This window comes from Balearica regulorum, chromosome 25 (assembly GCF_011004875.1).
Source record: "Balearica regulorum gibbericeps isolate bBalReg1 chromosome 25, bBalReg1.pri, whole genome shotgun sequence".
Taxonomy (NCBI): domain Eukaryota; kingdom Metazoa; phylum Chordata; class Aves; order Gruiformes; family Gruidae; genus Balearica; species Balearica regulorum.
Genome location: NC_046208.1, coordinates 469,753 through 495,418, shown reverse-complemented (window position 1 = coordinate 495,418; position 25,666 = coordinate 469,753). Strand labels below are relative to the sequence as shown.

General features: G+C 44.5%; 1 protein-coding gene across 3 annotated transcripts; it reads left to right on the top strand.

Moving 5' to 3' along the window:
• Positions 1–889: 889 nt before the first annotated feature.
• On the top strand, positions 890–12,506 carry LRIF1 (ligand dependent nuclear receptor interacting factor 1). Of its 3 annotated transcripts, none has more exons than XM_075775664.1 (4): positions 890–1,025; positions 6,891–8,406; positions 9,960–10,238; positions 11,561–12,506. In XM_075775664.1, exons 1-4 carry the CDS (start codon positions 961–963, stop codon positions 12,026–12,028), a joined length of 2,328 nt encoding a protein of 775 aa, XP_075631779.1. In that variant the 5' UTR covers positions 890–960; the 3' UTR covers positions 12,029–12,506. The 3 variants fall into 3 exon arrangements, with proteins under 3 accessions (XP_075631779.1, XP_075631781.1, XP_075631780.1); XM_075775666.1 differs by having other exon boundaries at positions 908–1,194; XM_075775665.1 differs by lacking the exon at positions 890–1,025 and adding an exon at positions 1,058–1,194 and having other exon boundaries at positions 6,899–8,406.
• The last annotated feature ends 13,160 nt before the right edge of the window (positions 12,507–25,666 follow it).

The window sequence follows — 25,666 nt, the reverse complement described above, 5'->3', positions numbered from 1 at the left end:
AGCTTTGGGTGGTGAGCAATTGTTTTGTATCTTCTATTATTGCTGTTATTGTTGTTGTTTTGTATCTTCTATTATTATTGTTGTTATTATTATTTTCCTTTCCTGTTCTATTTTACTGTCTTTATCTCAACCTACAAGTTTTACTTTTTTTCCATTTTCAATTCTCTCCCCCATCCCACTGTGTGTGGGTGTGTGTGAGTGAACGGCTGTGTGGTTGTTTTAGCTGCTGGATGCATAAAACCATGACAGCAGTGCACGGCTCTGAGGAAGGCGACATAGGTTGATGATGGGTCCCATGAAGTGCCATCCAGTGCTGGCTGCCAGGGCAGAGGAACGCCTTGGCCAAACGTGTGAGGACGGGTGTGGTGGCTGGGGTCTCTGTGGGGACAAAGACAGGGTCTCCGTGTGGAAGGGCCTGCAGCAGCGTCGCCTCCTGCCTAGGCTGGGGCCCACTGCTGGGGCTGCCCCTGGCCTGGCCTGGCGGCTTGGCCCAATCCATCCCCAGGGCCTGACAGGGTGATGGTGGGGGGAGACCCGGCCCAAGGCTGCCCCATCCCCCCATCGGGGCCATCGCTGGCAACAAAAGCGGCCATTTCCAGCCTTGAAACCGGCCATTTCCAGCCTCAAAACCGGCCCAGCAGGAAGCAGTCCCTCACTGCCTCCAACTACTTCCGGTAACCGCCGGAAGCGCCGCGGCCACTCGCTGCACCATTTGCGACCGCCCGGCGGCGCCGCTCTCCACTTCCTCCCTCTCCCGGAAGTAGCCGGGGCGGAAGTGACCGTCGATTGGTGCCGGAGCGCTTACGAGCGGTGGGGCGGTGAGGCGGGGCCAACGGAAGTGACGCCTCGCGCGTGCCCCACCCCACGCGCCCGCCGCGGCCCTTGTCCGCCGGTGGTTCTGCGCTCGGGCCCCCCCCACCGCGGCGGGGGCTGCCCGGCCCCTCCCACCGCCGCCGCGCCATGTCCAGCCGCCCGCTGGGGGCCCCGCGGAGCCGAGAGGAGCGGCCGGGCAGCGCCACGCAGTTGTGAGTACCGGGCCCCGGGCGGCGCGGTGCGGCGCGGGCCGGCCCAGCGCTCGCCCCCTCCCGGCGTCGGGCAGAGGTTAGGCGAGCAGCGCCTCCGCAGACGGGCCGCTGCCGCCCCGGTACCGCTGTTCTCCCGGGCAGCACGGCCGAGCAGGGAGACACCCGCAAGGTACGGTCCCGCCGCCCTCCCTCCCGCCCCTCGGCGGAGCCCCACCGTGCGCCTCGGGACGCAGCGGGGTGCGAAGCGGCGGTGAAGGAGGGGAGCGGCGCCGCCATCCGCCCCCTTCGCGGGGCGGGGAAGGGACGAGGTGTTGCCAGTGTCGGGGCGTTGGTTGGGGGAGCGCCACCCGTCAGGCGGAACGAGGGGACGGGGGCAAGAGGGGGACGGGCGGGGGAAGGGGGCGGAGGGAATGTCCCGGTTCCTCCTCCTGCTGCGCCTGCGTCCTTCTGGGCTCTTCTTCACGCCTCCGCCCCAGCGCGCACTGCGGTCGCCCAGCTCGCCTGGCACGACGTCGCTTGCCTCTTCGTTGTCAGGAATTTGCGTTTGCGCGAGGGCAGTGAAGTGGCGGTGTGGTTCGATTGTGCTGGCGGCAGCCAGGAAATTGGGAAAAGGAAGAGGGATCTGAGATACTGGGATTTAACTTTTTACAGTAGTAGAACGGCTTTATGCTGACCTGTTAGTTCAACTACAACATAAACATGCAGCCGTAGACCTGATGTGAGCTGGGTGATACTGGCTCTGGTCATGCCAAGGAAATTTTCTAGCTGCCTAAGACTCTGTGTTTACATTCCTGCTTTAAATTGGCAGGAGCTCAGCAGGGGCAGACTGCTCGCGTTGTGGTTTGGTTCCTGATGCGTTTTGCTCATCTCTCTGGAGAGTTCTCAGATTGCTGCATCTATTCGGTGAAGAGTTTCGGGTTAGCTTGTTAGAGCCACGGGGTTGCTGTGGCTGTGGGCTATAGCTTTGGCGCTGCTGACGTTCTTTGCAATTCTGCTAAAGGTTTTATGGCTGAAGGAGGACCCGGTCATTGATCGGTAGAGCTGTGCTTTATAATAAGGCACAGGGACTATTTCCCGGCAGTTAGCACATCCTAATAGTATTATTTGTACTCCAAGGAATATTCCACAATGTGTGAAAGTGTTTCCATGCAAAATTATTGTCAAACAGAAAATGTTTCTTCTGTCATTTTTGAAAGTTTCTGGATTATGATAAAACCCCAAGCCATTAGGAGTGGCTTGGACCTAAATTCTGGACAGGATTCCCAGTTTTGTATGCAAACTCAACATAAATTTCCATGTTTCCTTCAGATAATAATAACAAAAAGTATTTTGTTACAATATTCAGCTAATACATGGATGGGATATGGCTACATAAAATAAATATAGACTACAATCAATTAATTTTGGTTTGTCCCTTGATGTATGCTTCCAATTTATTATAAATGTTATTTTGCCTCTTCCTAGATTCAACTGAAGTCATTAAAATAAATGAAGTTGGTTCTCTGAAGGTTATAGTGGCTTGTAGTCCCTGTTTGATTTACTCATATTCATAGAAGATGAAACTTGTCTCTAAAGTAATAGCTGGGAGTAAAGGCAGACTAGAAAGTAGCTTGCTTCTGCTGAAAGGGAATGTTTCTTCTGACAAATTTAAAGAATAATTGAAGTTTGAGCAAGTCTTTCTGTCTTTTCTTTATCTCCACTGACATATTTTTAGATGGCATGATCATGATTTGTGTTGCAGTAATGTGTTGGGATGCCCTGGTGGTTACAATGGATTTGGTGAATGGGTTTATTTACTGAAAATATTCTGAGAGTATTTGTGTTAATCCAAAAATTAGGGACAGAAGATGAATTTTTAAATACTCAGTATTTTGTTATTTGAGCCTGCTGCTTAGTAGGAGTAATAAACAATATGGGGTGAGAACTTTAGACAATAAAATTGGTGTGACTGATCATATAAGTGAAGAAAACAGGAATTCTGTTTCGACTGAGGGAAATGTAGGCTATTCTTTTTATTTTTCTAGCTTGGTAGAAATCAATGGATCAGTCAAACTTCCTGTTTCTTTCTGTTATTGCTGCTTTCATAACTTGCTTAATGCCATTTCCGTTGTTGACTAGGAAGCTTTCAATATTGCTGTGCAGACTATTTACCTAAAGAAATAATGACCTTTTTTGGTCAAGAAAAATGGCATCTAATTGACAGTTCCCTCTGTGAATGTCACAGATTTTTATTTTTTTTTTAAGAAAGTCAACTACCTGAATTTGATGGTTTCTGTGGTGACATTAGATAAGATTTCTACCAGACTGCCACTTTTTTTATTTTTCTTCTACGAGCTTATTGTCCTCAAGATTTGATCAGGGATCTGCCTTATATTCAGGCCTTGGGCCATGCTAAAGTGTTATAACAGTAGAAGTATTTCTGAGTGTTAATATATGAGATTTGAGAGGGTTTATATCTGTGGGGTAGGGAAGTGAAGGAGGATGAAGAGGAGAAAGAAAACTCTACTTCAGTAATTATGAAATTATTATTATTATTTTCATAATTATGAAAAATTCCCAAGTACAAGTTGACATGATTTACAGAATTCCTACTATTATTTTTTTTAGGGAAAGAGATTAGCCTGTTCTTAAACTAAATTAATCTGACACACTTAAAGGGGGATTTTTTCACTCTGCTTAAGGTATTCTTAGAACATATTCTTAAAAGAAACAGTGGCCTGCAGAATGAATTAAAATAGCTTCTAGCTCTCCTCTTCATCATTTACTAACGTATGAAAAAGCTGAAAATGCTTTATTTTATTTTGATAACACAAAATGTCAGTCCTGATTTCTTTGTATCGCCTGGAAAAGTCTTTAGTGATGTGAGATTTATATGGTGAAGCCTTTTCAACTTATGTCTGAAATAGCAAAAGCGTCTAAAAACTTTGACAGTGACATCTTTCCTTCGTCTTCCATAGGTGTTTGAGTAAATGTGTGTCAGTGCAACTTCTCAATATCTTACCTGAACATTTCCTTTCCTTCTTTCTTGTCTATCTTTTAGCTTTTTCTAATTCCGCAATCCTGTAAGTACCTGCTATTTGTTTCAAGTATAAGAATGTTATTTTCCAGAAAACTGTAATTTTGGGGGTTTCCTACTCTTTTTGCATTGAGTGTGAAGATAAAAAGCTGCACTTGTCTTCTGTAATGAAAAGGAGAATGATCTGGAGTTCACACAAACTGGATTTTTTTGAAGGAGGTTTCTTCCTCAGCCTACTTAAAAGATCCTGTTTGTAGCACAGTGTCAAAACCAGGTTTTTTAAGTCCATCGAAAGGGAGGTGAACAGTGACTCAAGATAGAAATGAGAAGAGTGGAGGTAAGCACTGGAAACTGGCATTGCTACTGAAGGAAATACTCATGCAAATGCATTCTCTCTCTCATCTCTCTTTTTCTATATCTGTTTTTCTTGCTTCCTCTCTCTCTGATCTACTGTTCCTACTCTTGCCCAAAAGTCAGAGGTATCTCCTTGCCTTGACAGGTGAAGGAACGTGCCTTTTCGGAGGTTTCTTCTGCCCTTTGCCCATTTGCAGTGCTAGTTAGAGTGGAACTAAGTGCCTGTTTGCTCTGTAAAAGGTGTAGTGGTTCAGCAGTTCTGTATCTGTAGAACTTGCTGAAAATTTTCTGAATTTGCCTTTGGAATATGAATTCTTATTTACAGAAGAGAAGAGAAGTTGAGACTGTAGATCATGGGGTTATTAAAGAAGCATTGAGAAATTCACAGCATATAACAGATACAGATGCAAAAAGCTGTCCAGGAGCTCAGTGCTGGTCATCCTAATTGCATTATCAGTAGTGCTAGGAGGTTTAAAGTGGCTCTAAAAGTGAGCCTTTTCTGCTTTAATGAAGTTCAAACATACAAATAATTCTAGTTGCTCTTTGTTTAAGCAAAAACATTTCTGTAAGGTTACATTACCCTTCAGTGCCAGTCCTTCTCAACTATCATTTCCAATTCCAAAACATCCAGCTCCATTTTACTACTAAAACCTCGATGGCAGCTTCCACTAGAAACCATGTGGTCTATTGCCCATGTTTTCATTTTCAGTATATTATTTTAAAAACGAAAGTGTTGCAGAATTTCCTGCCCACTGCACTGATAAATCACGTAAATGTCTGCTTTTTCGCACAGTATGCCTAGAAATGAGGCAACGTACCAAAATATTGGACATGGGAGTTAATTCTAAGGTTACAGCGAGGAACGCTCTGCGTGTCTAAGCCTTTATGTTTTAGACAAACAATAGCATGGTTATTTATGTCAACCACCAAGGGGAATGTGACTCCTCAGACTGTAGCAGGAACTGTCCAACTCTGGGAGTGAAGACCATTCTTGTGACTTCTCACTTGATGGGAAAAGGCAATGTCTAGACTGACTTGAACAGATACAACGGTGGGACGCATGAATGATATCTCCTAGTCGCTCTGTTCCAGGCTGAGTTGGAAACCCAAACTGTAATGCCTCACCGCCAGAAAAAATGCCAGTGTTTCAAAACTACTTGACAGTAAACAGAACACAGTACTGATGTCATCTGGACTGGGACTGGGAAATCATCTCATGTCCATGTTCTCAGTGCATTTATTGATGTAGAAAGTCAATGGGACAGAGCTAGAATGCTGTTGGTGACTGAAAGTGGAGTTGGGAGCTTTGCCTTTTGAGCATTCTGGATCTGATGTCAAGATCATGAAACCTACTTCCAGTTCATTTGGTCTCTTCTTTACTAGTGAGGGAAACTCTGTTTTGATCATATATATCTTGACGTGCCATGTTGCTTTTGCAGTGCTTTGGGCATGAGATTGTTCTTCTGAGAGTCCAAGAGTTCTTTGGGGAAGATGCCCGCATTCGGGCAAACTCACTTGAAGTGGGAAAGATTCTCTGTCTTGCAATGGACTTGAAAAATCTTGGCATTTGAAGCAGTCACAACTAATTTTTGGCTTGACAAGGTTCTATCTGTCTGTCTGCTGTTCTGAGTTCCTATCTTCACCTGCAAAAAAATCTGTATTTACTCTTCAGATTTCAATGGTGCTGCTTCCATGTATTCCTCCTGGTTTTTGAAGCCTTTTGCCTTCCTAGACTTAGACTTCTGTTCTCTTAAATGTATGTACCTTGATAGCATTTGAGGTGGGGTTTTTTTTTTCATCTCTTTGAAGATGACCACTTTTGTAGCCTTTAGCTGCCTAAGGAATGAGCAGACTGGTGAGATGTACGCATATGAGTTGGTCACCCTACATCCTGTTCCACAAAGTAAATGTATTCTGCATCTTAGTTTCTTTTTTTTTTTTTTTTGGTATGTATATGTCTGAAGTAATTTCTGCTTCCATCTTGCCATGCGACTAATCTGCTTGTATTTTCCTGAAATTCATACTTCATAGCACTGGGTAGGGATATAAATTATAACAAGGAGATAGAAAAGCAAAAAAATATGGCTTCTCTATGAAATTTGGAGAGAATGTGTTTCTTTTTCAGAATGAAAGGCCCTATAAGTAGAAGAGGAGGATAATGTAAGGTGTTTTCTTGGGTCTTTTAACTCATTTTTATCTGAAAAGGATGCCATTTCTTGCTACTCTGTGGTGTAAAAGTTGGACATTATTTTCAGATAGTCTGTGGTATTCTGAAACGCTAACCCAAAATGAACACTGAGTAGATCAGTATGAGTTTTGCCAGTGAAGTTCTTGAAGATTAGATCTGGCATTTTTTGGTAGTAAATCTGCTTCTAAGGCTTAGCAGCACTGGGTATACAATTCACTGATGCACATTAATTAAAATATCTATGCTGTGTTCACTTATGCTATCTTTCGTTTTTCTTTTTCTTTTCTCTTTTCTTTGTTTTGTTAAGCATTGCAGGCTGTATGTACCGAGTAGTTCAGACGACGGGACCAGATGGAAAAAACCTTCTGAAATTACTTCCAATTTCTAAGTCTTCTGGAAGCTTTGTGCCAATAGTTCAGTCTTCAGCCATGCCAAATAATTCTAAAGCGAATATTTCTAGTCCAGTCCATCTTACTTTTAAGACACAACTTGCCAATACTACAGCACCTTCATCTGTTAAGATACCTGTTTTTCAGTCTCCTAATCCTGGAAAGATTATTCTTACAAGGACATTAGACAAACAGGAAAGTGTTAGGACAGGTTCTGAAAAAGAAAGCTTAATTCCGAAATCAGCTGCTAACATCCAGAGCAGTTGTGTTTCAGTTGATAGACTGTCTTTGCAGAACATTGCTGTAACAAGTTCATCTAACCAGAGTAACACTGCATACATGCTGGTAAACACGAAAAGTCTTCCAGTTACTGTGAAGTCTCCGGTACTGCCCTCTGGCCACCACCTCCAAATACCAGCTGATGCAGAAGTGAAATCTGTCCCAGCTTCTTTTTTACCACCAGCAATACAGCAAAAAATACTTGCCGCTGCAGCAACAAATGTGTCTGGAGGAGCTGACAGTACAAAAATGCCAACTGTTATTTACGTGTCACCAGTGAACACAGTGAAAACAGTACTTCCCAAGCGTTTGCAAGCCATTTGCCCAAAACCTGCCACAGAAGTTTCAAAAACATTAATAATGACAGCTACACAAAAGGGAAATAGTTCTTCTCCTGAGACAGTAACATCTGATGGCCAGCAGTGCCAGCAAACTCCAATGAAATGGATTGTGCAAGAAAGTCCACAGTCATCAGCACCTTGCCTTATTCCTGTAAAGTCATCAAATAATATGGCTTCCAAGATCTTGAAAACTTTGTCAGACACGAAGAACGTAGAAGTTAACTCTGCAAATATTTTACCACTCTGTTCTAGTGGTCCTGGTGGAAGCCAAACAAAAATCACACCTATTAAAGATAATGCTCTGGTCATGTACAATGGGAAAGTCTATTTGTTGACCAAAAGAGGCTCTGATGTTTTGTCAGCACAAGCTGACAAACAAGCATCTTCCTCTTCTGATGCTTCGCTTAAGAAGGAGACATCCAAGCTAATTGATTCTACTGCAGTCAATAAAATAACCAATAAAGTAGTGAATCTGGTATTGTCAAAGAGCAAAGGAATGGTGCTGTCTCAGAAAGATCCAAAACCATGTACAAACTCCAAAAATTCTTCACCAACTGGCTTAAGAAATGACTTAAAATCTGCACCTGCAGCTCTGGTGACACCAAGTGCTAATCAGCAGAATTCCACTGTAAACCAGAGAAAGAGTTTGCCCTTCACCGAGACCATTTCAAGTGGAGTGACCCCTATTACAGCAGTAGGGACACAGGAAAATGTACGCCAAAATGGCAAAGAAAAGATTCATTCCCCCAAAGCAGCGAGTGCTGTTTTACCTCAGTCTAAGCAAGAATGTGCTTTCAGTGAAGACTGGCAAAAGGTAACTCTCTCCAATAAACATGCCGATCTCAGTCTCTGCTAAATTGTTATATGGTCCTGGTTCTAGTTGAATAAAACGGCTATTAATAAGTTCACAGATTTTTGTAGCCAGGTATCCTGTCACTGGAAATGCTGGTCTAAAGTGTGTTTCTAATCAAGAAACAATTTTTTTTTTTCCTTTTTTCAATATGATTGCACTATGCAAGTGAGAAAATGCATAAAGAAAAGGGCAGGGAAAAGATGACTTTATTTCCTCACAAGATAAATTGTTGGTAACAAGTGAAACTATAGGAAAGTTGTTCATTTTTTGAGCTCTGGGAGCTATCTGCTTTCTAATGTTGTTGGTGCCACATTCTCACAGCATAGCTATTGATTGTGTTGTAGATGTGATGTAAAGTAGAGAAGTTTGCAGCTACACAAGAGGAAAACAAGGTAGAAGAGCAGGGTTTGTCATCCAGAGACAAACTGATGTTGCACTAAGTCAGCTCCAGTCTCTACTAGCTCACAGCCAAAGGCAGGAGTTGCATTTCCTTCCTTTCATGCCATGAAGGGGAGGGATCCACCTTCTTTGACTCATGGTTTCATGGCAGGCAGAAGAAACTCTTGAGATCTTTAATGGCTTTCCCTCTTCAGGCTAGACCTACATATTCTTTTAAATTCATAATGTGAAAAATATGTAAAAAGTTCTTAGCCTTAAATAAACTCTACCCATGAAGGATTGTAGGTCAAGTTTTCAGTTGCTCAAGAGGCCAGAATGAATTTGCCTCCAGATAAAAAAAAATCATTCTGAAGCTAGTTTATACTTGTTTGTGTTAACCAGGCAGAAGAAAAATGTCAGCTAAGCATATTTGTGCAAATTTAGATATTTAATCATTGCAACAGACTGTAGGGCCTCTTTTTTTTGTTGTCCTCACCTAAAAAATGGTTAAAAAAGACTTTTTTTTTTCTTCAGTGTCGTGTGATGTCAAGTGTTAGCATTCTCATTCTCTTTAACCTCTGTGAAAAATAGCATAGCAAATGTTTGCTGCTTTTAATCCGTAAATTTGCAAGTGCATGGATTGCCAGGCATACTGATGTGAGATTGAACTTGAAGATCAGAAGCAGCTCCGGTTACAATGAGGTTAGATATGAGAGATGGCTAATAGCGCTTTGTTAGCATTAACCACAATGCAAATATGAAATGCATTCAACAGTCTGAAAATGATGCTGTAAAGACACTATCTGATCTTCCATCCATCTTCCTTTGTAACTTTGAAGTTTTAGAACAGGTGATTCCCTTGTTGCTTCTTTTACTTCTGTGGTTTACTAGTTGGACTGTGCATTTTCTGGATGTTCCACAATGTGCTTGGGGTTTTAAATAACAAGAGTGTTAGACCTATAATTTGTATATAATTTCTCAAAATTGGCTTACCTGTGTTAAATGTAACTCTTGGTGAATGGCAGACAAAACAGATGTTCACCTGTCTTTCTAGTAACTAGGTTTTAGTTTATATGTATGGAGAGAGAGAGTGAGAGAGTGTGATTGATGGCTCTCTCACTGTTTCTGTATTTCAGATCCAGTGTGAAAAGATGGATTCACCGGGAAAGGTCATTCAAATCAGACAACAAGAGAAGCCACATTGGAAACAATTTTTGGAATTAAGGAAAAAATTTGGTCTTTCTAAGGAGGAGAGAGTGTACCTTAAGAGAATACCATTAAGGACCTCCTGTGAGAAACCAGAAGAAAGGGTTTGTTCCAGTAACAGCTTGAAAAGGAAAAATGATTCTTGCAGTTCATCGTCGTTAGATGTGGAAATAACAAATCAACATCAGGAATATGTTAAAGAGGAAAAGGTATCTTGAAATTTTTCAGTGCTAAAATCTGTACTGCAACACATTCAGAAAGCAGCACATGTATAGTCAATGCAGAGCTGCATGTTTATTTGGACCCTTCCACTTCTGGATTCATCAGGGCAAGTCAGTAATTGTTATGGTCCCTGTGAGAATTGTTCCTAGATCTTGTTTGTGTACTGCAACAGAGTTGTATGATTTCAGTACAACTTGAGTAACATCTAAGAATTTTTATCCTCATTTCTGGGTTCCGCTGGAGGAAATTTGAAGAACAAATGCTTTGAAGAAGACTGGACCCTCTAGTGGTGGCTGAACAGTCAAAGGGATAGTCTTTATTGGAATAGAAACCACACCTCTATATCCTGATTTATATTTAGCCTTCTGCAAACAGTTGTGTTTAGTAGTGCAATGGATATAAGCAGAATAATAGAAGAATAATTTCTTGTGAGGCTTTACCCTTGAGTTTGAATCAGTCAAATGCCATTATTTCAAGGCACTGCAGTCAGTCAGTGAATGACTAGGTGTGGCTGACTTCCAACGAATGGTGTCCACTTAGTTATGTGTGGCTTTATTAAAATAAATTTACCTGTGCAACTGGCTAATCTTTAGAATTACAAACTTCTTTATAAACTTAGTCCTTTGTCATTGGCTAGGAACTTGCTTGGTGCTTCTGGAAAGGCTCCCTCGATGTAAGGACTTCCATCTTAATGCATTAAAATGATTTTATCCATCCAAAGTCATTCTGTTCAGCCACAGTGTTCCAAATTTTCTTTTGTATGATTCTACTCCACCCAGTCAAAGGTTTTCTCAGGTTTTAATAATTCTGTGTTTAGAGCCTTGCTTTCAGCAGACCTACTGGCTGCTCTTAGTAAAGTACATTAACATTTAAATAACCAAACAGCTGGGAGGAATGCAGCCTTGTAATGGACATTATTGCTAATGTTTGAGCGTTTTGGAGATGTAAGCATGATGAATTCTTCTATGTTTTGAATTTTCCTGTCAAGTTAAATAGGAAGTTTTTTGTCTTATGCTACAGTTAAAGAACTTAAACAGCAACAGGAGATGATAGGTATGCACAGGAAAGGCAGAGGTGCACTGTTGACTGGGGAAGGAATTCAGTGTTGTTCACTTGTTAATTGGCTAGAAAAATATTGTACATGGAAGTATGTTTACTCAAATTGCTAAAAGAATTATCTTCCATATATTAATTCCAAGAAGCTTGCAACAAATAACTTGTAATTTGTGCTTACTGAACTGTGATGTTATAATGTAGAGTGATGCTCAATTTAACAGAAGTATATTTTGTATGTTTCTTGACTCTACAGATAATTGTAGATCTGGAAGAGGATTTGACTAAGAAAAGAAAAATAAAGTCCTCACCACTGTCAGACAGTGGAAAGAGAAGGAAAACTTCAGTCAAATCAACCACAAGTCCAAGTTCAGGAAATAGCAGCTCAAGTTCCAGTGTACTTAACAGAAGTGTTTCACCTCCACCGGTCTTATTGCAGCAAAGTATTTCCACAGACTTTGTTATATCGCCTATAGGGAGGGACTCTGAGCAAGACTCATGCTCTCAATATAGTGACGTTACAGACTCAAGTATTCCAGTTTTAGTGTCTTGTGAAGATGATACTTCACTTCTTGAAGGTTCTTTCAGAGATGATGCTTTCCCTTTGACTCCCCCAGACTTGGATGAAACAATACGGGATGAAAAAATAAAACGACTTAAACAGCTCTTAAGAGAACGAGAAGCGGCGCTTGAAGAGATGCGTAGAAAAATGCAGCAAAGCTGAAATACTGAAGCTGGTGATCTGGACCATATTCATCTTCATTTCAGTGACTTCAAGAAGAAATTCCTTGTTTAAACAAACATGAATATTTCTGGTAGATGGAAGATCTTAACGAGATTTACAGTATGTGTGTATTTAGAAAAGTATAAGTTTTTCATTAAATACCAGAAATGAAAGACTTGGACCATAAAATCTTGCTTCTGGGAGAACACAGAATATAGGCATTTTTATTAGTGTATTCTCTATATTTTGAATTAAAGAGTTTCTGTATTAGTCCTAGCAAATAAACTTTTCCAGTTTGGAATTTCATGGCCTGTCTCTTAGAAACTGAATGTAAATTGCAAACCCCAATTGTAGATATTTTTTTGTTTTCCTAATGTTTTATAGTGCATGACAACTTTTGTGAATTCCTGAGAACTATCAATTGTCATAAAAGGTCAATGGTCAGTGTTTAATAAATGCTATTTAAGTGATCTCAGAATTAGACTTTAGGCAGTAATAATGCAGATATTTATATAAAACTGTGAAGACAAAAGCAGTAGAAACCTCTGCGGACAGTTATCTAGCTAAGTGTCTCTTACTGTTATAATTGTAAGCCTTTATAAGGCCTTTGCCAGCTGTGCAATGTTGGAGTTTGGTTGTGGGGTTATTTTTTGGGGGGGAGTTGTATTTTTTTTTTAAACAGAATTATCATAGAATCATAGAAACTATGAATAATTGAATAATAACTTGTTGAAACAAAAATGGCATATTTCTTTATCCTGGGGTTGTATCTTTAATAATTCTTGATGCGTATCTTTTCCATTAGTTTGTTCAGTCGTTATTTGAACATGTCTCTTGCTACCTTCAGTTGATGCTACCTTAGTTTTGCATTGTAGGATGGAATGTTCACTCAAACTGTCTTTGCAATCATAATTTTTATAGATCTTTGTAGTGTATTTTCCCAGCATATTCTGTCATGTGTTGTACGGATGCCTTTCACTACGCTCTGTTGTCCATGTCATTGAATCTTGTAAGGCCCTTCTGCAGTTCTTCAGTCTTTATTGTTACAGCCATGAATAACTCTTTTGCCAACAGAATTTGTCATTGTTTTTTTCTTGTCCATTTATGGTTATATTCAACATCACTGATCCCTGTAGAACTCCATTGCTGATTTCTTTTCACAGTAGACTATTTGCTACTATTCTTATTTTCTGTATTTTAATCAAATTTTCATCTGCAAGGTTTTTCTTTATTATGACGTGGATGCCTAGTGGATGTGTAGAGTTTTGGGGAAGGATGTTGCTTTGGAGATGTATCTTTGGAGACCCTAACAGACTGTATCACTCTCTGTTTCTTATTAATATGCATCTTGACAATATGAAAAACTCAAGTGGATTAGAGAGGCAGGACAGCCTTTTACAAGGGAAGGAAAAGATGGTCCCTGCTCTGAAGAGCTTGAGATAGACCAAGTGTAGGAGAAGATGATACACCAAACACATAATGGTGGGTGAAGAAGGAAGGTACATAATGGAACTGAACTCTTTAATGATTGAGATTACTGTGTAAGAGGCAAGTGCCTGTGATAGAGCAAGCAAGTAAGGGTGATGTTATCATGGGCAGGAAAGGACTGTGTTGATTGGACCAGTGACCTGCATCCTGTAGCCAGACAGTGAGGCTGAGTTACTTATGGAGCAGGTGTGCATAGATGTTGTTTGTCCTTTATTGGTAAGTGTGCAAAGCAAAGAGGCTAATTTATGGGGGATGATTTTTTTGAGCAACCAGTGATACCGGTGAGGAACTCTCTGCAGTCTCATCTGTGCTTGTTTCAGAAAGTGCAGAGGAAGCGTACGTTTGGCCAAGCCTGCCTGTCAAATATAAGCAGTAGTGAGGAGACAATCGTTTTGTGTGAAAAGTGGGAATATTCCCCACATGTATGTGGGGGTGATGGGTTGACCCTGGCCAACTGCCATGCACCTACCCACCTGCTCACTTGCTACTCCCTCCTGCAGAACAGGGAGAAAATAGAAGGCAGGCAAAACTTGTTAATTGAGATAAAGACAGTTTAACGGGTTAAGCAAAAGCTGCATGCAGGCAAAGCAAGATAAAGTTTTGTGGTTTAGCCCCAGCCAGCAGCTGAGAACCATGTGGCTGCTCCCTCACTCCTCCCGCTGTGGTAGGATGGGGAGGAGAATGGGAAGAAAAAGGTAAAACTTATGGGTTGGGATAAGGACAGTTTACTGGGACAGCAAAGGAAGAGGATAACAACAGTACTTATAACAGGATATACCAAGATATACCAAGTGGGTGATAGACAATGCAATTGCTCACCACCCAGAACTTGATGCCCAGCCTGTCCCTGAGCAGCGATTTGCCCTCCCTGGCCAGTTCTCCCCTTTATATACCGAGCGTGACATAATATGGTATCAAATATCCCTTTGGCTGGTTTGGGCCAGCTGTCCTGGCTGTGTCCCCTCCCAGCTTCTTGTGAAAATTAACACTATCCCAGCCAAAAACCAGAACAATGAGGAATGTAATTACTGTGTCCCATCAGCAGGCAGATGTTTAGCCATTTCCTGGGTCTCAATGTGCATAATGTTTACTTGGGAAGACAGATACTGTAACCATAAACATCCCTGCATCCTCTTCATTTCAAGTTGTTCATTGAGATGCTGAGAGGAGCTGCTCCGGACCTGGCCTGACCCACAGTGGAGCCGCAGATCTCAGCGCATGGAGGGTTTTCCTGAGCCAGAGAAACGCCAGAGGAGCGATGTACCGGGAGCCAGCAGCTCTTATGGGAAGCGCTGACGCATCCTGGGTGTTGCCAGAGCATATCGCAATTTTGCAATTTACAGCCCAGGGAGTGCGAGTGACCAGAGTGGGCAAACAGGGCGTGGCATGTCAGCCAGGGCACAGCATGGCGCTTCGTGTGCCAGTTCATGCCAGAAGGTGCGTAGGAAGGGCGCCTCTTCGAAGGAGGAGCATTCCACTGGCCGAGTGGGAGACTCGAAGTACGTAACCCAGCAAGCGGGCGCTGTTCTGTGAAGGTCAAGGACACCCATCCTACTTGGCTCTTGAGGCAGAATGGTGGGCGCTTGTCTGAGAGCTCCGGTGGGGGATCTGCACCATCTACCCCAGCGGTGGCTGATGCCTCTGTCCATATGGAACTGCTGAAGGCAGAGGCTGCAGTGCAGACCTCCAGCTGCAGGACGTGCCCAGACCTTTCTCCTGGGGCAGGGACAGGTGGCAGACATGCCTGCAAAAGGTGTGCCCAGGTGGAGGACCTCATGCAGTGGTGACTGAGCTGCAGGAGGCAGCGTGAAGGCTGCGTAACACCAGGGAGGCTGAAAAGGAATTAGCTGGTTCCAAGCACAGTCTGCAGTGGACCCATAGCCAAGCAGCTAAAATGTCCCTCTACAGCGCGCACAGAAGGGAGGGGGGCCAATAATGCAGAAGAATGGAAGCTTGTGATGGCAAGGACCGGCGGGAGCAAGAGACTTCCCCCGAAGCCTGAGGGGCCCTTGCAGAACTGCTGCACCACTCTGCAGACTGAAAACCTGCCATATCAGGAGAGAAGCTGGAGCTTGAGTAAGGTAGCCTAGTCTGCTCCCCATATAACAGCCAGCGCAACTAAGAAAAGATGATGGGTGATAGCAGTAGGCGACTCTTTCCTGAGAGGTGTAGGGGCACTCATCTGCAGACCTGATGCACTTTTCTAGAGAGGTGTGCTGCTTACCGGGACCTCCAATCAGGGATGTCACTGAGATACTACCAAACCTCATACAGTCCACTGACTATTATCTGCTGCTGTTGTTTCACGTGGGCACCAGTGACACAGCCAGGAGCAGTCTGAGGAGCATCAAGAAGGACGACAGAGCCCTGGGAGCAGCAGTAAGGGACTCTGGAGGGCAAGTAGTTTTCTCATCAATCCTCCTGGTCAAAGGGAAGGGGTTTGAAAGACCCAGTTGAATCTGGCGAGTCAACAAATGGCTACAGGACTGCTGCCACAGCCAGCAGTTTGGCTACTTAGACCATGGGACTCGCTTTGAGAAACCTGGTCTACTGGGGGCTGATGGGATCCATCTGTCAGAGAAGGGGAGGAGCATCTTCAGTCATAGGCTTGCCAGGCTGGTGAACAGGGCTTTAAACTAATGTTGCCAGGGGAGGGCAACCTCAATCCATCCCACTCCTACCAGTTTGATGCCAGTGCAAGCTATAGATACTTAGAGCCAGGAAAAGGATTGCACGTCAGCAGGAGAGCACCTGGAGTGCAGCACAAAGGAATTCCAGCCAGTCAGCTTCATCAGGGGCCCAGCTGAAATGACTCTATGCAAATGCACATAGCATGGGGAGTAAATGAGGAGTTGGAGATGTGCCCACGCCTGCGCTATGATCTCATTGGCATCATGGAGACGTGGTGGATAGCTCCTATGACTGGAGTGTTGGGATGGAAGGATACAGGCTATTCAGGAAGGACAGGCAGGGGAGATGAGGAGGGGGTGTTGCCGTCTATGTCAGTGACCAGGTGGAGTGCATGGTGCTCTGCTTGGGGATGGATGAGGAGCCACTGAGAGCTTGTGGGTCAGGATCAAAGGGAGAGCAGGGACAGGTGACACTGTAGTGGGGGTCTGCTACAGGCCACCCAACTGGGAAGAATGAATGGATGAGGACAGATAGGAGCAGCCTCATGTTCACAAGCCCTAGTCCTCACTGGGGACTTCAACCACCCCAATATCTGTTGGAGGGACAACAGAGCAGGGCACAAGCAATCCAGGAGGTTCCTGGAATGCATTGATTATAAGGTCCTTCTCCAAGTGATAGAGGAGCCAATGAGGAGAGGTGCCATGCTGGAGCTTATGGGTCAGGATTAAAGGGAGCGCTGGGGCAGGGGACATCATAGCTGGGTTCTGTGAGAGGCCACCTGACCAGGGAGACCGAGCAGATGAAGCCCTCTATAGGCAGACAGGAGCAGCCTCACGTTCACAAGCCCTGGTCCTTATGGGGGACTTCAACCACCCCGACATCTGTTGGAGGGACAATGCAGCAGAGCACAAGCAATCCAGGAAGTTCCTGGAATGTGTTGATGACAACTTTCTCCTCCAAGTGATAGAGGAGCCCACGAGGAGAGGTGCCATGCTGGACCTTATTCTCACCAATAAGGAGGGCCTGGCAGGGGAATATGAAGCTCAAGGGCAGCCTTGGCTGCAGTGACCACGAAATGGTGGAGTTCAAGATCCTCAGGGCAGCGAGGAGGGCACACAGCAAGCTCACTACCCTGGACTTCAGGAGAGCAGACTTTGGCCTCTTCAGAGATCTGCTTGGTAGAGGACCATGGGACAAAGCCCTGGAAGGAAGAAGGGCCCAAGACAGCTGGCTAATATTCAAGGGTGACCTCCTCCAAGCTCAGGAGCGATGCATCCCAACAAAGAGGAAGTCAGGCAAAAACGCCCGGAGGCCTGCTTGGATGAACAAGGAGCTCCTGGGCAAAGTCAAACACAAAAAGGAAGCCTAGAGAGGGTGGAAGCAAGGGCAGGTAGCCTGGGAGAAATACAGAGAAACTGTCCGAGCAGCCAGGGATCAGGTTAGGAAAACTAAAGCCCTGATAGAATTAAATCTGGCCAAGGACATCAAGGGCAACAAGAAAAGCTTCTATAGGTACGTTAGTGATAAAAGGAAGACTAGGGAGAATGTGGGCCCTCTCGGGAAGGAAATGGGAGACCTGGTTACCCCAGGATATGGAGAAGGCTGAGGTACTCAATGACCATTTTGCCTCAGTTGTGACCAGCATGTGCTCCAGCCACACCACCCAAGTCACAGAAGGCAAAGGCAGGGACTGGGAGAATGCAGAACCGCCCACTGTAGGAGAAGATCAGGTTTGAGAATATCTAAGGAACCTGAAGGTGCACAAGTCCATGGGACCTGATGAGTTGCATCTGCGGATCCTGAGGGAAGTGGCAGATGAAGTTGCTAAGCCACTGTCCATCATATTTGAGAAGTCCTGGCAGTCCGGCGAAGTTCCCACTGACTGGAAAAGGGGAAACATAACCCCCATTTTTAAAGAGGAAAAAAAGGAAGACCCAGGGAACTACAGGCTGGTCAGTCTCACCTCCATGCCTGGCAAGATTATGGAGGAGATCCTCCTGGAAACTATGTTCAGGCAGATGGAAAATAAGGAGGTGGTTGGTGACAGCCTGCATGGCTTCACTAAGGGCAAACTGTGCCTGAAAAATTCAGTGGCCTACAACGGGGATACTACCTGGACTTGTGCAAAGCATTTGACACTGTCCCGCAGGACATCCTTATCTCTAAATTGGAGAGACATGGATTTGACAGATGGACCGCTCAGTGTATAAGGAATTGGCTGGATGGTCACACTCAAAGGGTTGTGGCCAATGGCTCCGTGGCCAATGGCTCCATATCCAAGTAGAGACCAGTGATGAGTGCCGTTGCTCAGGGGTCGGTACTGGGACTGGCACTGTTTAACATCTTTGTTGGCGACATGGACAGTGAGATCAAGTGCACCCTCAGTAAGTCTGCCAATGACACCAAACTGTGTGGTGTGGTCAACACACTGGAGGGAAGGGATGCCATCGAGAGGGACCTTGACAGCCTCAAGAGTTGGGCCCTTGTGAACCTCGTGAAGTTCAACAAGGCCAAGTGCAAGGTCCTGTACATGGGTCGGGGCAATCCCAACCACAAAGACTAGGCAGAGAATGGATTGAGAGGAGCCCTGAGAAGAAGGACTTGGGGGTGTTGGTGGACAAGATGCTCCACATGAGATGGCAATGTGCGCTTGCAACCTAGAAAGCCAACAATGTCCCGGGCTGCATCACCAGCAGCGTGACCAGCAGGTCAAGGGAGGGGATTCTGCCCCTCCACTCTGGTGAGACTCCCCTGCAGTACTGCATTCAGCTCTGCAGTCCCCAGGAGAAGAAGGACATGGAGCTGTTGGAGCAAGTCCAGAGGAGGCCACGAAGCTAATCAGAGGGCTGGAGCACCTCTCGTATGGAGACAGGCTGAGAGAGTTGGGCTTGTTCAGCCTGGAGAAGAAAAGGCTCTGGGGAGACCTTAGAGCACCTTCCAGTACCTAAAGGGGCTACAGGAAAGCTGGAGAGGGGCTGGTGACAAGGGCAGGGAGTGACAGGACAAGAGGGCATGGCCTGAAGCTGCAGGAGGGGAGATGGAGATGAGATGTGAGGCAGAAATCCTTCCCTGTGAGGGTGGTGAGGCCCTGGCACAGGTTGCCCAGAGAAGCTGTGGCTGCCCCTGGCTCCCTGGCAGTGTTCAAGGCAGGTTGGATGGGGCTTTGGGCAACCTGGGCTAGTGGACGGTGTCCCTGTCCATGGCAGGGGAGTTGGAACTAGATGGTCTTTAAGGTCCCTTCAAACCCAAACCATTCTATGATTCTATGATGATTAAGCTTTTATTTGTTCCCAACTTCTTGCCCATCTCCAGCCTACTTGCGGGGAGGGATGCTGACTGACGAAAACGAAAAAGCCTTGATGTCATGCAAGCACTGTTCAGCAATAGCCAAAACACTGGTGTGTTATCAACACTGTCTCCCTCACAACTGTCTCCCTCACAAATCCAAAACACAGCACCACATGGGCTGCTATGAAGAAAATTAACTCCATCCAAGCCAGACCCAGTATGACGGGACGATAGAAAGGAGATAGAACCAGCCTTTTGTCTTGTGTCTGGTGCTGCAGTGACCTGATGTGATACTTTTCCAACAGACATCACTCACCTATCCAATTATCTTCTCACAAAAGTCCTTCCTCTATTTTCCAACGATCTCCAAAGAAATTAATGAAGCCGAGTTCACTTATCCTCTCCTTTGGCTGGGAGGATTCCAGGTTTGACATTCTACTATACACCACCGTCTTTCTTCCAGAACCTCTTTTACCCTAGCAAAGTAGCCTGTTGGCCTAAGTTTTCTCTAGAGATAATGAGAAGATACTGAAAATTTGGAGAAGAATCCTCACTGCAAGGTTTTGAAAAAATGTGAATAGTAGGATTTGATGGAAAAAAGTGAATGGGCTATTTCCTTGCAATCTAATAATGGAAGACACTTGGTGCAATTCAGAAAGAAGAAGCCCAGCCATCTGTGGAAGAGAAAGGGATGTCTGTCTTGGAACAACATCAATGCAATGTTGAAAGGATCACTGAGAGCCAAGAGAAGCCCCTTGGTGTGCTGATGTGGGATAGTTGCAGCAACAGCAGGAGGAAAGGGACTTCCAACAGCCAAGGACCTTGCAGGTTGTTGGAACTGCTCCTCATCCAGACACATCATCTGTAGCAAAGATTCTATTTTTCTGCAGTGTTCATCCTTGAAGTCCTGTGATCTGTTGAGTTTGTTTGTGACAGAAAAACTAGAGTCCTGGGAATGCTGGCTGTAGCCACAGGAGTGAAAGTTATTGGCAGCCATCCCTGTGTGCAGCCTTGGCTGGCAGGAGACATTGCAGTTACACACCATGTTTGCTGGGTTAACTACATAGCAATATGAAACCCATGGATTTAGGCTATGAATTAAAATTATTACTTTCAAGCAAATATTCAGGAAGAATCAATGGAAGATCTCAGAGGAGTTTCTGGGTCCAAAGAGCAAAGGTGGCAGTAAGTGCTGGACAAAGCAGATTGGGAAGCAAAGATGATAGTGGGCCAGTTGCCAGCATCAGCCTAACCTGGTGACTTGGAGTATCTGGCCAGAACTATCCATGTGCAAAGATGTTACTTTTCAGCTAGAGGACAACCCACCACAGCACCAGCGTTCCTGTATAAGGACACAATTCTTCACAGAGGTCTGTCCCAGCCATTTACAGAATCATAGAATCATTTTGATTGGAAAAGAAACTTGAGATCATTGAGTCCAACTGTAAATCTAACGCTGCCAAGTCCACCACAAAACCATGTCCTAGGCGCCATGTCTACTCATATTTTAAATACCTCCAGGGATGGTGACTCAACCATGTGTAGTGTGAGAAGCCACCTGGAAGCTGGGTACCCTACAGTCCATCAGGTCCGGTTTCTCCCTGGCAAGCCAGCAGTCAACTGCTGGAGGTGGAGGTGTGAGAAATACTATACAATTAGTTAATCTGCAGATACTTGTCATCAGGGATGTGCAGGTTCAGCTTTCAAACTGTTTTGGACAGTATGGAACTGACCCTGAATTTCCTACAGTTGTGTGATGTGAGCGGACAAATTGTGACCAATTTCCAATGGCACAGTTGGCAGTAGGAGCATATACCAAGGCTGAATTTGGCAGAGCCCCACTTGTCCTCCTCTTGTGGATCTGGGAAGTGTAGAGCAGTTACAGTGCATCCAAAGACAGCTTCTGGCAAATGGGAAGGAAGATGGCACTGCTTTCAAAAGCAAGACATAAAAGGATAAGTGGTCAGTGCTGGATTAGTCTGAAGATCCATCCAGCCCATCATGATGTCTCCAGCAGAGACCAACATGGGGAAGGAGATCAGAATGGAGACCAATAGTGGATGTCTAGAAAAGAGTACACAAACATAATAATCATACACAAGACTTCACTGTTGCTTTTCATTTTCCAGCTCTTAATCGGATGTGGTGTCTTTATGTTTAATACCCTTTGATTTTTTTTTTCTTTGCCTGTTACATTTTTCTTTTAACTTTTTGAGGTGAGTGTAACTATGTCCAAGCAAAAAATTATTTTGTAGATTTTTTTCATCTTACTCTTCAGTCTTTCTTTTCCTAGACTAGGAAATTCTGTGTAGGCATCCTCTGAACAGAAACTACTTCAAACTTTGGACCATTTTTCTTGCCCTTCTCCATAACTTTCCAGTTGCATCATAGCCTTTTTCAGATGGATGGACCAGAACTGCTGTACTGATGAAAATGTCATTGCATCATGGAGTTACAGTGGCATTTTGATGGTTTTTGTTTTGCTCTCTATACCTCCCTAATAATTTCTTATATTCCAGGGCTCTTTACTATTAAGCTGATATTTTCGTGGACTGATTTACTGAATTTGTTGATCTATTTGAACATAACAGCTCATTCAGAGCTCATCATTGTGTATAGAAACACAAGGGGTTTCATTCATCTGCACTGAATTGCATAATTTTATTCCTCAGTTATTTGGCATTATAAGAACCCTCTGAAGCATTTTTCAATTTTCTTGAGAGCTATGCCGCTGGCAAACTCTGACATCTTGCTCTCCACCAGCTTTTCTGAATAATTTGTGAATGTTGAAGAGTACAAGCTCCAACGGGAGTATCTGGGACTTCTTCCTTTCATTGAGAAACTGACTGTGGGTCAGCCTTTCTTCTCTTTAAATCAGCTATTTACACAGCTGAGGACAGTCCATCTTTTGCCATAGCAGCCTGGTTTCTGTAAAACTATGGTGAAGGAAGTCCAGGTAGATGATTGAACATAGATCCCTGTTCACAGGAACACCAGTTCCTTTTGTAAACACTACTGGATTTGTGAGGCAGGTCTTGTCTTAACTCAGTCTACAGAGACTTTTCTGTGGTAGAAAGAATTGTAACGCAATAGAGAAGACCAGTCTGGAGAGAGAATGAAAAGCCATGGGAGCAACAGAAGAAACAAGTGGCAGGAGGGCTGTGAGAATGGCAGGAGTCGATGGCACTGAAATTAGCAGGTCATCAAGATCCCAGCACATCTGTTTGTAGCTGCTGAGGACCTCCAGCTCAGGAAACCAATGACAGTCTAAAAAAAAGCAACAGATAAAATGAAAATTCAGGTCTTTAAGAGATGATGGTGGGAAGAGAGTAGGACTCACAAGACACCCAGATAAGAAGGGAAAGGTTAGTAAGTAAGTCCAGATGGTTCACACAAGTGGGGAAGGACGGACTGACAAAAAGATCAATCTGTCAGCTCCTAAAGGGCAGGAAAAGGTACTTTCAAAGCCAGTAAGTAGTTGCCAAAATCAGAACCACCCAGGAGGTGTGGGGAGGATTTGGAAGCTGCTGTCATTCTCCATGTCACAGCAAGTGACACTGGACAAGCTGGCTGGATATAGGTGTCTTGGTACCGAGCTACTGGCCAGATGATGTTGACACCTGCCTTGGTACCTGCCTGTGGTTATGAGAGTGAGAGAGGGTTTTAATTTTAAACAATAACATCTCAAATAAGATTTTCCAGTGAAATTTACTACATCATTGCTGCAATGTCATATTTTCCAGTCTAGCATTGGTATTCCATCATTCTGTTTTTATTATAATTTCTACCTATTTTATTGGTATGGACAAGAAAGTCTGCTCTTATGGCTCCATAGACATCCCTGGGGACACTTAAAAAAAATTTGGTGTTGTATTTGCCACTCTCCTATCCTCTAGTGCTGAAGCAGTTCTCATGGGAACTAATTTCAGCTGTTTCATCTTTTATTCCTTTAAAGTTCCTGTTTGAACGTGAGAGTATAATCCTGTTCATTCATAAACTCATTACTGTTCATCAGTTTTGTTTTGAAACTTCTTACCCATATCTCAGTATTGGACACATCTGTTGGTTCCCTCTGACGAAAGGATGGGAACCTTTCTGGGCTCTTCTGTGGCGGTCATGGATACCAATATCTTAATTTTTTTTCTGATAGACTTTTCTCTGAAGACTCATTTTATATCTTGATCTTTAAAACTTCTGGCCAACTTCCTCCTGATGCTTGAAAACACATTTCTTGTCCTGTAGGTCACTGGCTCATTTGGATGCAAGTTCAATTTATCCAAGGCTTTTCCCCCCCACACTTAATGGCTGCCTTAACCCAGTTTAGCAATGCTGGCTGTCCCCCTCACGCCCAAGTCTTTTTGGGCTAGGTGGGACACATTTGCTGCCTAAACAGTCTCCATCGCCTTGTATAGATTTTGCCCTTTAGGCTAACCTTTTTAATTATTTTTTTTTTTAGTTGCTGATGACCTCACTTGCTAATAATTTTTCTTTAAATAATAACAACAATAAAAAGAACCAAACTGTAAAGACCTTGTTTCAATGCATAAAGGATGAGTCAACTGGAACGGTTTCCTTCTGTAACACTACAAGCTCCTAGTGAGCTCCTGCCCCATCTTCTCGTGCTTCTCTGAAGATAATGCTGAGTACTTGGCATGTTCTGATTTTTTTTTTTCTTGGCATGTTCACCACATCTTTCTTCCACATCGTTCTCTCTCACCAAAACCGCCCCCCCAAGCTGGCAGCCTCCCATTTGGCTTTGTGTGGAAATACATGCTTATTTTTGTACTCCATGTGGTGGGTTGACCTTGGCTGGACGTCAGGTGCCCACCAAGCCACTCTGTCACTGCCCTCCTCATCAGGACAGGGAGGGAGAAAATAACATGAAAAAAATCTCATGGGTCAAGATAAAGGCAGTTTGATAAAGCAAAAGCAAAGGCTGTATGCAGAAGCAAAGGAAAACAAAAGATTTATTCTCCACTTCCCATTAGCAGGCAATGTCCGGCCACTTTCTGGGCTTCAGTACGCGTAGCGGTTGCTCCGGAAGACAAATGTCATAAATAACAAATTCCCCACCTTCTTCCTTCCCTCAGCTTTTATTGCTGAGCAGACGCCATATAGTATGGAATATCCCTTGGGTCAGTCTGGGTCAGCTGTCCTGGCCGTGTCCCCTCCCAAGATCTTGCCCAGCGCAGCCTACTGGTGAGGGGGGATGTTGGAGCGACAGGCTCGGTGCTGTGCCAGCACTGCTCAGCAGCAGCCAAAACACTGGTGTGTTACCAACACCTTGGTGCTACCGATGCACAGCACAGCACTATGAGGGCTGCTCTGGGGAAAATGAACTCCATCTCAGCCAGAGCCACTACACCTCCCACACGTGACACGTGGTGTTTAAGCTTAATGCGATCTGACAACCCTGAGCTGGCCAAGTGGTAGGATGAGGATTCACGGAGAATTTGAGTGATGGCTGGATGTTGCCATTTTAGCAGGTTTTTCTCCATTTTTAATAGATGTCTTATGTTAGCACTCCTGTCACAGTGGGCTGTGATTTCTTGGTATGCTTCATCTCCAACGTTTAGCTGCTGACAGATGCCTCCATCCTTGCTGTCCTTGCTGCAGGGTGTGGGGCTCACTCATGAGTAACGCTATAGAGCCACCTTGCCCACCAAGCGGATGAGAAAATCAGCCCTGTTGTCAGTTATGGTCTCACAAGAAGTCACTGGTGTCATTTAGGTGGCAGTTTCTCTAGCCCAAGCCTGTAAGTTTACTGCAGTCAGCCAGGAGCAAAGGAAGAACAAGTTCACAGGAACTGACAAAGACAAGAAGTATGAATGCCACTCCTTAACGAGGAAATGCTGATGAACTCACTGGGAGTTGACTGAAACATCTCACCTTGTCAGGGAGCAGCAGGAGTGGGGCTGGTCCCCAAGGAAGGATGAGCTGGGGGTCAGTTGGGCATGGGCAGTGCCCTCAGCAGCCGGGGAGCTGGGCCAGGTAGGGCAGAGCAGGTTGGTGGTAACAGGGTCCATGGAGACCCCCAGGCGTGGTGACATGGTGAATGAAGTTCTGGGTCTGTCAGGAGCAGCAGGAGATGGGACTGGAGACAGGACTGACTGCACGTTTGAGGAGATGAGGTTGGAGGAAAGTTACCTGCGATCTAGGTCTGAGGGGCAAAATAAAACCAGGGGCAGAACTGAAGGTGTCTACCTACAACATAGCTCGGGCTGGGACTGG

Excerpts from the sequence above, each read along its gene's own strand:
- LRIF1 (XM_075775664.1), top strand. The coding sequence starts at position 961 with ATGTCCAGCCGCCCGCTGGGGGCCCCGCGGAGCCGAGAGGAGCGGCCG. Across the intron at positions 1,026-6,890 it reads CCGGGCAGCGCCACGCAGTT|CATTGCAGGCTGTATGTACC; the intron begins GTGAGTACCGGG and ends TGTTTTGTTAAG. Across the intron at positions 10,239-11,560 it reads AATATGTTAAAGAGGAAAAG|ATAATTGTAGATCTGGAAGA; the intron begins GTATCTTGAAAT and ends TTGACTCTACAG.